Genomic DNA, 12700 nt, shown 5'->3' with positions numbered 1-12700 from the left:
TCGTATTTTTTTTTTTGGAAAATATTCAAACCCTAAAAGCCATTTTAACCCTATTTTCCCCCTTTTTCTTTTTTTTTTTTTTTTTTTTTTTTTTTTTTTGTGATTGGGCTTTAGAATGAGAATGCATGAGTTTGACTGTTAAACCTGATGTATGTAGGTAACTTTTATAAACATGTTTTTATATATATTTGTTAAAACTGTCATGTTGTGACAAGCTTGTCTGTCTCCTGGTCAGAAGCAACCCAAAAATGAGATTTAGACCTCCTTAATCAATCACTCAATTTAAGACTCTATCAAAAGCTTATTAAAGTGGTGATGATGTAAACTAAATGAGTTTTACAGTTCTTGTAAAAGGGTTCAAATTAAGAAAACAGAGATTTCAGTGGTGCAGGGACTAGGCGTTTACTGCGCAACCAGAGTGTCGCCGATTCAAACGCCTGACTGAGTGCATGCTGGCGTCATGTTCTTGGGCAAGACACTTAACCCGACGTCCCCTTAAATATGTCGGTGTGATTGTGCTGGTCGGGAGGGACAGAATGGCAGCCACGCTTCCAGTGTGAGTGAAGACTAAATGCATAATGTATGAAATTGTAAAGCATCAACAAGGGTCTTTGAAGTGCCATATAGGTAATATATATTAAAGTTTTTAATCTTTCCAGTGCAGCTAAGCCATCCCACTAATTTCACCTTAGACTGGGGGTGAAAGTGTAATGCTCACAGATAAACCAAATAACCATATGTTCTATATCTGAAGCTCTGCAGACCTCAGTTATTGTCTTCATTTTAAAGTTTACAACAGGCTTGTTTGAAAGCATTTCCAAAAAAAAAAAAAAAAGTATCTTCTATTAAGAGTATGCACCGTGATTAAATTTTGCAGCTGTTAGTTCTTTCAGATTAGAAGTTTCCAAACTTCTATTCTAATAAAACCTCTGTTTTAGCTTTGCCGAAAAAACACAATTGACAAAAAGGTAAAGTAAAACTGCTGTACTAAGACTTTATCTCTATGTTCCAATCAAAATCAGTCAGAATCAATCAAATCAGAGCCAGCGGTGTGGAGAGTGGAAGGTGTGTTTCTTCAGAAGGAGAGTGAACTCATTACTGTTGGCATTGCTCTGCCTGAATATTATTGAGTTTGCTCCTAGTTGCATACTAGTCACACTGCATGATGCTAAAGCTGTACAGTTCTACACCACTTTCAATTCACACTGTTGATGTTTATGTAGCAGTTGATTTTAAAGCCCATTTATAATCTGCTGCTAACATAGTTTCAATCTGGGAAATAAAGTCAAGAGGTAATTTTTATGATAAACTATTTATATGTTTATGTGATTGTAGATCACAGCTATCCAATTACAAAAATAAGAAGAATCCAATGCAGAGTACATTCTTTTCCTTCTCTTTGTATGTATCAGATTTTAAACTTTTATTCCTTATTGTTTGCATGGAAAAAAGTAAATAATTCCTACGTGTCACTCCAGTAGCTGTACGGCATTTGTAATCCACTAAGCCTTGTTATGAAAGGATATAAACCATAATTTGTGTCTTTTTAATTCCTTCTGATTGCAGCAGGTTATTATTTCTGGGAATTCAAGCCATTGTGACAATAGAGGACAGGCTTATGCCAAACTCTGGCTCTTTGCAGCTAAAGGCAGAAATACGGTGTGGTCAGCTATGGAGATGGGGCATCACCTCTAATCCGGACAAATGTAGTTTCCAAACTAAGGTGCCAAATGAGAACAAATTTATGTGCTTCGTGATAAGATCCCAGACTAAACTTGCATGACATCAAGCAGAAAACATTCGTAGATTATAGATAAGATAGCATTTATCTAGCCCTCAGCTAGAGTTTCCTGTTTACATTACAGTAGAGTAGGAGTTCATATCTCTTTGTAGACATGTAGCCTCCACAGCTTGTTTACTCCTTGGTATCTCTGAATGTTGGGCATTTTACAGATAATCAACACAACACACAAAACACACTTGTGAGAACACTTGGGAAGTGTTTCACAAGATCAGTGTCTGGGTAGAGATCCACTTTAAAGAAATCACCTTTTCCCAAATGTTAGGATAAAGTACAATTATTAATAAGCAAATAGTGTTCAACACAGTGGCATTTGTGGTATTTGTATGTGTCTATGTTGCTCATTTTCAGACTCAGAACTCCAGCTCATCTTTTTAAAACATTTAGGAAAGTGTAGCAGCATGAAAGTGTTCATTTCTCATCCTATCACATTCGGCCTTCATAATAATTGATTTGTATTTCTAATACCTCATCAGAAAGTAAAATAAAATAATAATAATAATCTCAAGCAAAACTATGAAAATGAAATTTGCATTTACTAGGATAAACTCTCTGCGTGAAGTCGGAAACTTGAAACTGAAAGTGAAACTAGTGGCTAACAATCATCTGGAAAGATTAGAGAACTTATGGAGCACTGAAATGTAATTCTCTAACGTCAGTTGATACTTCAATATACTAAATAGAGACAAGTGGTGTCATGGCAAGTAGCAAATATTGACACAGATGAAGACTCTTGATCCCAATACAGAATGGGAATGCTTTAAAGGGACAGAGGCTCTTGATGTTCTATAAAATTATCTCCATTTTCCTCATATTTTGACCTCTTTCAACATTTACAATGCCTCACCACTTATGGTGAGAAAGAAAACTGTGCAATAGTTCTTGCACTCTGTTTTCAAAAGCCTCAAATGACCAGAATAGTTTTTAAATATTGCGAAAGGTATTGTCTGAGTTATGTTTTAGTTCTTTTTTTTGCATTTTGATAATGATATCAATTTCATTGTTGGACTTGTGATTTATTTAAGAAAAAGTGTGAGTTGCAATGTAAGTGTAGTATTATGTAGCAATGGGCTGGTGTGAGATTCTTATGATATAATAACCTCAAGTAAAAATTAGGGATATACGAATAAATCAGTCAGCTGATTTATCAGATATGTCACAGCATTAGTTATATAACAAAAAAAAATCTGTATTGACCGAAATCGGAATTAGCATGTCTGATTTTTTTAAAGATCGGTGATTGGCCAGAAAACTGGAGTAGGTGCGTATAAATGGGAAACAATTACTAGCTGTTGTCCTATTCAGCTTTATACAGTCTGGAAAGTGGACTTGTAAACAAGCTGCATGATGCTGAGTCTTGGAGCTGCATACCGTGGGGTGGGTTATGTTGTTACATTCCAGGTTACACCCTATTTTACTTTGGCTCTAAGGTCTTGTTATGTAACCCAGAAGGCCAGCCATCCTCCCATCCCACAGTTTGATCTATGCGGACAGTATCTAACTAATTACACAAATTAAAGCACTTTGCATTTTGTTTATTTCTCTCTTTCCAATTAATTTTACACATCATAGAACCAGAAGGACGTAAAAAAGTAGAAATAAAAAAAAAATAGCTGATTCTACAGAAGACGAGTTGCTTGGTAATGTGTAAGTACTGCAATGAATATCTAATGCGGTACATCTATTACATAATCGTTCAGTTTTTGTAAATGATGTGGCTTGATGAATTTAATTTCTTTGCTTCTCCTCCCAGTTTTTGTCGTAAAATAAACCAGTTATTGTGAAACCAAAACCAAGAAATATTCCACATTGCAGGGAAACAAGAAACAATGGCCTAGACACCCTGGAGAGTATGTCAAGTTTTATACAGCTGAACTGATGTCAACATCTTTTGTTAGTTAGTATGAATGAGAAGAGGTGAAACGGAAAGTCAGTTTGATTATTAGGTTATGTTTATATGTGTTTCCGCGAGTTCCTTGTCTTGAGACAAGATAGCAGAGCAGAAAAATGTATGTGTACACATAATATAGAAAGACATAACATTTGTTTTTTCATGGTAGCATTAAATCAGACTATACACTTCCTGTTTTATGTCATGTACAATTATCCTAATTGTCTCTATTTGCTCATTTTAATGTCAAAGATAATTAATTACTTCATAGGGGCATTTTCGTCAACGTCTCTTTGGGGCTCTGCGGGAACATGTGACAGAGGGAAGGTGGAACAGCTGCCCTCCCCCTCGCCTTGAGCTGAAACACGGGCGTGAAAAGATAACATCCTCCCCTGCAGTGGCCTACTGGAGGAATCAAGAAGTCAGGCCCATTCCTTGCTTGGCTAGACGGGGGCTGCTTTGTGTTGGAATGCCCCTCGAGCAGTTGCATCAACAAGAAGTGGGACCCCGAAGGTGGAACCGGCCTCAGACCTGTGATCTGCTTTTATTGGGATGTAGAAGAACCAGGCCAAGGGTAAAGCCTTTACTTTAATGCAAGGGGCCTCTGTTTTTTTGGTGTACAAGGAGTTTTATGGGCAAAGTCTCATTAGTTGATTCGTTTGAGGTTTAGGGATTAAATTAAAAACCCTGCCTTTGATTAATAGTAGCGATCCCAGTCTCCTTAAGTTTGTTCCTGTGGAAATGCCTATGTCTCATAAGGCGTGGGTGCTCCATGTATGACCAGGCTGTGATACTTGAGGAATTTCTTTTGTTTTTTGTTTTTTTTTTGTCTTTTTCTCTGTCACAGTACAGGTGGACTGTTCGGGGTCAGATATCTTCTTTGTGTGTATATATATGTGTGGGTGAGCGGGTGTTTAACTCCCTCCGGCTGCACAGTGGTGAGTGTAGGAGGGGCCATCTCCTCAGCCTGGGTGTGAGTCAACTGCCTCCAGTCAGAGTTGTCTCAGCTGAGCTGGAGCTTGAGTCTGAAAAGAACTACAAACTTTTTTTTTTTTTTTTTACCCAAACAAGACGTGACTTTGTTTGCTTACTGATATGCTCACAAAGAGCCTATTTTTGGGATCTAAGTCAGGAATATTTCATCGGAGCTGTTGACAATGCAGGGGAAAGCTGGTAAAGCTCCAAAGAAGGAACTGGTCATTGAGAGCCCACAGCAGTACAAGAGTCCAGCTGAGGCTGAGGTGGATTCAGTGCCACAGGTGGTGGTAAGTACTCATTCTAGGATGTAGCATGATATATGTGAGTATTTGTTTTATTTTATTACATTTGTTCTCCTCTACTGGAACGTCTTTCAGCGCACAGTGCTGCCGAAGTTAACCACGGTTATAAAGCACCTAAAGCAGGTGTCATGTGAGCATCTCACTTTTTTTTTCTCCGTTTCATTACCCACAATGCTGCCAGCTCGCATTTAAAAACTGCAATGCTAGCAACAGCTTTCAAGAAAGTTGAACTTTCACCAGCACTTTACTACCTGCACAGAAGGAAGCTCAGAGTTTGTTTTTATAGACCGTTTCGGCTTGTAAAAAAAAAAAAAAAAAAACTTCATGCGGCTCAAAAGTCAGTGATAATGACAGTGATAATTTTCCTCTCCGTGATGAAGGTGTCCAGTGCTTGAGGCTCTGCAGAGTCATTCGAACGGTCCTTGGTTGAATGTATCGGTTAGTGGAGGGGCACTACACAGCACCATTGTTTCAGGCTGTGTGACTGATGGGAGGAGTTGGAGCCTCAGATAAACAGCTGCTGGATGTATGGAGGGATTAGAAGTGATTGCTTCAAATATTCCTGTTTTTTTTTTGTTTTTTTTTTGCTGTTTCCTAAAACTTCTTGGTTTACCCTGCTGAAGTGAACAATTTTTGAAATTATAAACATAAAACTTACCAAATGAACCACCAGCTGTGGCTGCTGGTTTAGGTTTGTGATCCTGCTGGACGATGGAGAAAACAACACTGAGATTTTGTTCAGGATGATGTGAAAGTGTTTGCATTTTTTCGAGTAATGCTTGCAGGTTTTATTTTTTTTCTCATATGACCAAAGCATCTTCCTCCACATATTTAATATCCCCTTCTAGATAGCTTGTGACAAACCTGCCTTGTTATAACTTTCTGACAATAGAAAGTTACAAGTTTCTTCTTCTCTTGTTATTCACAAATCTTGCCATTAGTGCAAGATTTGTGAAGTGCATGACTTAAAGTTATCACGTCTGCAAAATGTCCAACTTGACTGCTGGATCCCTGCAGCTCCTCCAGAGTTACCCTGGGCCTCATGGTTGGTCTTCTGATAATGCCCTTTCTCAAGCCTCTAAATGGAGGATGGTGGGCAGCTATGGCTTTCCTGTGTTCTTTTATTTTCTGAAGGTGGACTGAACAGTGTGTGATGACAGGTTTAAGTTTGGATATTGTTTTATAATTCAGTCCTGCTGTCAAACTTTACCCCTTATCTGCCTGGTGTGTTCTTTGGTCTTCATCATGCTGTGCATTCACCAGTGTTCTCTAATAAACCTCTAACACTTTCATAGAAGAGCTGGGTTTAAAAACTGAGATTAAACTGAGATTAAAACCATGTGCTACTTTCCTTTCAGTTCAAAATAATGCACCGTGTCCCATTGGTCTATTATAAAATCCCTACGAAACATGCTTAATTTAGAAGTTTAGTTTGTCTGCAAGAATCTGCAGTGCACTTGAATGTGTGGAAACAAACCTCAATATTTCTATCATTTTGGTCTACATCTGCCTTCTGAAGTACTGTGTTTATCTGAGGGGATATCAAGAAGTTTGAAACTCGTCTACTGACTGTGGTCGGGTCTTTGGTGAAAGAGAATGACCAAGCACCTGAAAATGCATGTCCATTGTCTTACTCAGCGCTGAGTTTACTGAATGGTTGACCACTTGGAACCCCTGACGAAGCAATGTCAGATGAACTCTGTTCTGTTGAACACAGAGTGAGAAAAGAAAAGATATGCCAACAACCGAGCAGCTTTAGGAATTAATGATTAGAAAAACTAAATGCAAATATTATGATGGGGTCAGGTCGGTTACACTTTGAGACATTTGGTGCTTGGTTTTGAGTCCGTGCAGACTAATTTTCAGTACCTCATTACTCTCACAGTTTGCCTTGGTGTCAGGGTGTTGAATGTGTATCCTTGTTGATACTCCAATCCCTTTTCTGTCTTAGGTAAACCTTCCAGGGTCCATTTGATCCCTGGTTTAGTCTTCTTAGTCTTGTGTCCAGAATATTGCTTTATTTGGATGCAAAACTGGGTGTGCCAAATGTACCTTAAACAACTTGTCTGATTGTGTCAGAAGATTTAGGGGGATTTAGAAGTGAGACACAGATTAGGACACATCTTGTCTTTCGGATATCATGAATTCCTTCCAGGCTTACCTGTATTACATACAACAATATTAGTGTCCATCTTCTCACCTTCCCTCCATTTTGATGCATAACTGCATCTGAAAGGCATACTTAACAGAAGATGTTTTGACTTAAAAAATACTGGGAAACTCAGTTATGCTACGAATAGAGAACTGCCTTATATGCAAGACCTTACGGTACTGTTTTGGGTTTGCTTTCTCCCGATAGCAAGTCATGCCTGTTCTGTCAACTCCTTCACCGTTTTTAAGCCTGTCAATATCCACGACTTTTCTCTGAGGTCATGCAAGATGTTATCAACTCCAGATGTGGAGGTGATGAGTGATCCGTGCTGTCACTCTGCCCTGAAGTCTGCTTAAGTGTCACTGTTCATTTTTCACTTTGCTGCCTCCCTGGGCTCTTAGGTTTTATCCTTGCCTCCAATCGGTTGCCAGTGTTGACAGCTTACTCTACATGTAATGGTCTTCTGTATCTTTACAGCTTACAGACGTCCGAAGCAGTGTTTTAAAACGTTCATACCTGCATTCAACATGAATGGCGTATTCAAAACTGTTGGCTAAAAGCATGGATACATTTTCTGATTGATCTTTACCACAGAAAGTCAAAGGTATTTGATCTGATTTGTGGAGGATGACTTGTTGAATGCTGTGCTACAGCTGGTGTGTCGTGTAATTGTTTCCATGAGAGTACTGTTGCTCCCACAAAGAGGTTAAGCTCATCAAACCAGCTCCCACTGGCCGAATAGTTGTCTTTTTTCTGCATATTTGGAGTCCTTACTAACTTGTCACTACTTATCTGGGAAATAAACCACCCACATACCCAACAAGACAGCACGGTTGGTTTAGTTTCTGCAGAGTTGTAGTCTCTGTATGTTCTCTTAGTCCACAGTTTTTTTTTTTTTTTTATTGTGATTCCTTGTAGAGATGGGGCCACCATGAGACTTTTTGCAATTTAAGTTAGACTTAAATTGCAAAAACCCGAGGCTTAATTCACATTGCAATCCAAAGATATGATTTGGACAGATACTCTAAAGGCTGTGTAAAGAACACTAGACTGGACTATGATTTGTGATCTGAAGACTTAAGCTGTAACTCAGATTTATCCTCTTAAAACTTGAATTGCTCTTACATTCCAAAGACTTAGGACTCAGACTTGTTTCACATTCAGTTAAAAGATTTGACTCTTAAAGCTTAGACTTTTACTCAAACAGTTGCTATGAAGTTTTAAGACCTATCTCAGTCTCCTGCAAAAGGGTGTGTTTGATTTATTATTGTTTTTGGACTGTGAGCTCATAGTGGTTCATAACAGCCTGTATCAGCTGTTGTTCAATACTAATTACTACACAGATGACTCTAAAAAAGAATTATGTGTTAAATGGTGGTTCATTTCTGGAAAAGATAAACTTAACTGGCTTCTAACATCCAATTATGTTGCTACTAAACTGGCATAATTAAAATTTGATTTCTGACTCTTCAAAATAAAAGCACATCTTCTGACAATATTCAGACCTTCCACACGTTCCTTTGTTTTGTAATTTACAGTGTAATATAGCTTAAATCACATTTACTGCGTAGACGTGACAACATATATTTTTAAATGGAGATTAACTCCATGGTTTCCTATTAATATTTCAAGTCCAGCTGCTATTCAGTGTGATATATTGTAAAGAAGGGAATGTTGGAACACTGTGATAAACAGATGTTATTCACATCATTGCAAAGACATTTACATCTTTAATTTAAAATAATTTATAGCGCAAAGCATTTAGAAGTTTAACAAAAACAGGTGGAAGCCATTTTCTAACATTTTTTTACAAACACAAATTTTGTTTGCTTATATTTCTAAAAGAGTAATTATTACACTTTATTGTTCAAATTAATTTCTAACAATTTATCAGAGTACCTTTGTGTGATGAGTTAATGCCCTGGAAAGAGAGAGAATGTTAAATATACAATATAATTAATATTTGTTATCTATAAAGTTGTTGTGGTAGTTCTATGTATTTGGTTAGAATGCAAATGCAGGTTTTTGGGTTTTTTTGTATTATAATGCCTAATAAGTGAAATCAAACATTTCTAAGTTCTCTTTTCGCTATGTTTATTTAGTATCTTTCCAGTCTCTGTCATTAACTTTGTCACATATTTTGTGAGGCCAATGGGACGCCTACAATGTATCTTTATCTTAAGCAGCAAACGAGCTGAAAAACGTTTTGACTCTTGAAAAGTTTAATGTGTCACAGACATTCATATTTGGCAGTAAATGTGAACGTGGGGTCACAACTTCTCAATCTGTATTGTTTGTTTAATCATTGTTGATGCCAGTCAGAGGTCTGCAATGTAGGTCATTGATCTTCGTCATCTCATTAATGAATCTGTTTCAAAATATTCCACTAATTGTGTTTTCCAGGTAAAACCAAAGGTGATTGAGCCGCTGGATTATGAAAATGTGCTGGTGCAAAGAAAGACGCAAATCCTCAGCGATGTTCTCCGTGACATGCTGCAGTTCCCCCTGGAGGACTTTGAGGTGGGTTTAACGCTGTTTGATAGCCACGTCTGTACCAACTCTGGGTGTAAATATACGTTTGGACAAAACCTTTTTGGTTTTGGCTTTTCAATTACATCTGGAATTTTTACAAGTACAAAAATATAATGAATACCAAGTTTAAATCAAATGCTTTTTTTTTTTTTTTTTACTGCTGTAATTCAGTCTAGGTTTCACAGGTCAAAACGTTGCACATGTTGAGACAGAACTGATATGAGTTTCTCCAGTTGCCCAGAAATGATGTAAAATAAAACCTTTTTGAGACAGAAGCTGATTGTTTCTCTTCATGGTTTGTGAAACCTAATAGGGCTACTCGATTATGGAGGAAAAAAGTATAATTTATGAAGAACAGTCACATGCTCGCTCAACACTTGAGCAACTAAGACTCCATTTTGACGCAAAGAAATCTGATCAATCTCTAGAAATCATTACATGCTGTCAAGTCTCACTAAAAAGTTGTGAAAGTTGTGAACAGTCGATCTGTTGGGCAGCACTGAAAGAGATGCTAACATTAGCAGCTACTGGTTAGCCAGTCACAGTTTTGTCAGATTCGGGGTCTTTAGCTTTAAACCTATTACCTTTACGACCGGGCCCATAATATTAGCTTAAATTTTCTTCACCAGATAGTCATATGTTGACAGCATCACGATAAAACTTTGTGAGACAGCTCTCACTTTGATGACAAATATCACTAAATATAGTGTGATATTGTTACAACCCTAAACTGACTAATAAATCTGCCTCTTGTTAGTGGGAAATGGAATTTAAACTGTAATAGTGATGAACATTTAGTGCAGCCCGTGTGTGTAATTCAGGGAGACTTTGTTTATGTTGAGGTTATGATGCAGCACTATGAAGACCTTGTTATTCTAATAATCTATTTATAATGATGAGTCTAAAAAGGGTGTATTTTCTGGTCTTGCCTCACCCTATCTCTATGAGATTTTGCACCTGCACTCCCGTTCTTGGTGAGCTGATTAGCTGTAGTAGGAGCTGCCTCTGGCCTGCAGCTCAGGGCAGGTCAAACTTTTGCTCCCACATAATGGATTGCTTTGCTGCTGCACAGAAAAGCATCTTCGCAAGCCACTTATAAATCTGATCTTAAGACCTACATCTTCTTTTTAGCACTTGTCCCCGTGTAAGTTTCAAATTTTATTTATGTTAATTTTATTTCTACATTTAATCATTTCACTTGTTGTTCTCATTTGTTTTAATCAGTGTTTTTGGTTCATTTTGTTTGTTCAGCACTTCTGTCAGTGCCTGCTGTTTTTTAAAGTGCTTTATAAATAAAGCTGGTTTGGCATGGTGAATGCCCTTTCTGATGTTGTTCTAGAAATATGTTTCCAAACCATAAAAAAAGTATTTTTACTTAACTTGATTCTTTTGTTGTGCTTGTTAGCGTTTGCAGTGCCCCACCCGGGCCCCACTGGCCCAGGTGGGGCTGTGTTGTGAATACTGGGTGGACTTTTCCTTTTGTTTATTTCTCTCTGTGCTCTAGCGTGTTAGGGACAAGGGGCTATCTGTTTAATTAGCTCATTCTGTCCATTATGTTGTGTGACAGTCAACTTTATCTCGAGCCGCACCATGCCGGACTCGCAACCTCTCAGTGTTTCCACGCTGCTGCAGATGGAAAATACTAGATGGAAATCTGTCCCAGTGCTTGTACCTCAGGAAATGGAAGTCCTTCCTCAAGAGCAACAATGAGATATACAGTGTGTCCTCAAGTCTGGGTCCAACTCCTCTGAACCCCTACTGCACAGTAAAGGTTTTATGGAGTCAGCCTTTTCCTGGTTATCTATACAGTTTCCTCCAGAGACATAAGTCGTTATGTTATTCCTCATGAAGACTTTCACATCTAACAAAATGTACCTCGGGTTAAGGAGCAGGAAGTGATAATTACTGACAGTATCTCTTACCAAACGATATAAGGAAGGAATGAATATTTGTTTCTTTATTGGACTTTTCCGATTTCCGAGTGCTGAGTAACAATATGGCTTTGAGTTTGTTTGCCCAGCCTGCTCTTGTGAAGATAAGATGTCAGTGTTACAACCGAAGCGTTGTCAGAGAATGACAGGTGATTCTGACGGAGGAAAGAAAAACATACTGAGGCACGGTGATTGAGCTTAACATCTGTTTCTGCCGGCCCGCCCTCTTGTACAGACAGGACTGTAATCAGTTGACGTTTCAACGCGGAGATTTAGCAGCTGAAGTTATGTAGAAAACTGCTAAGTTCATGATGTAAGCATTGTAGGAAGCTGCGAAACTACCTGAAACAGATCCTTTGTTTTGTTCTACCCCTGTTTTAGTCTTGGGAAGCATATTTTTCCAAACTGGTTCATCAAGCATCATTTGCTGTTCTTTGTAAAACAAGACCTATATCACCTCAGTAGACTCTGATGGCTTTGTGTTGTGCCCTGGTTGAGTATCAATCACTTTGTTTGCATTTCTTAAGCCTGTTTTTCACACCTTAGTCAACATGCAGCACTCAAATATAATATATTTAAAGTCTGGAATGTGAGGTCAATAATATTCCAACTCAAATGTTTAAGGATTCCTTTTGACCCCAGCAATTATTCTGTGATCGCTCCAGCACAGAAAAATGGCGACTTGAAGCCGATTTAAATGCTTCCTGTTACCCTTTTACCTATATGCTTGTTTATTTCTGCTTCCTGCATTGTAAAGATTGTAATCTTTGCAGGAAACTTTGCTGCAAGCAGGAAGAGGGATTGGCAGGTTTACTTAGGAAAGCATATGGAATTTCTTTCAGATGACACAACCAACACTTTTTACGGCACATAATTTTATGTTTTGGTTTGTGTGGAAGACAAAGACAGCAGTGTCGCATTTTTTGTGTGTCTTATCATTCAGGTCATCAACGACTCATGACTTGTCTGTGTTGAAAGAGTGTTTGCTTTCACCTCAGGCACTTCAGCATACCTGGGAACTCCACACTTTAGCAACAAAAGGTGACACGACTTGGAGACAAAGAATCCTCAACTTTAAAAGTATTACAAGTTTACGAGCTAGATCTCTTAATC

General features: G+C 38.1%; 1 protein-coding gene across 21 annotated transcripts in view; it reads left to right on the top strand.

Annotated features, from left to right (window-relative positions):
* The window catches only part of LOC106937397 (dedicator of cytokinesis protein 9), a 91590-nt gene that overhangs the window by 37551 nt on the left and 41339 nt on the right, over positions 1–12700 (top strand). For 16 of the 21 annotated variants that reach the window (XM_015018897.1, XM_015018883.1, XM_015018896.1 and 13 more), the window contains exon 2: positions 9528–9644. In XM_015018897.1, the coding sequence (XP_014874383.1) occupies positions 9528–9644 (117 nt within the window). Of the gene's footprint in view, positions 1–4685; positions 4958–9527; positions 9645–12700 lie in introns of those variants that run through there. The other 5 variants (XM_015018898.1, XM_015018888.1, XM_015018894.1 and 2 more) reach the window with 3 other exon arrangements.

Source organism: Poecilia latipinna, unplaced genomic scaffold (genome assembly GCF_001443285.1).
Source record: "Poecilia latipinna isolate Pla-1442-1.1 unplaced genomic scaffold, P_latipinna-1.0 Scaffold2335, whole genome shotgun sequence".
In the NCBI taxonomy this organism is placed as follows: Eukaryota; Metazoa; Chordata; class Actinopteri; order Cyprinodontiformes; family Poeciliidae; genus Poecilia; species Poecilia latipinna.
The sequence above is the reverse complement of the archived record's forward strand: the minus strand, read 5'-3'. Positions and strand labels throughout refer to the sequence as shown.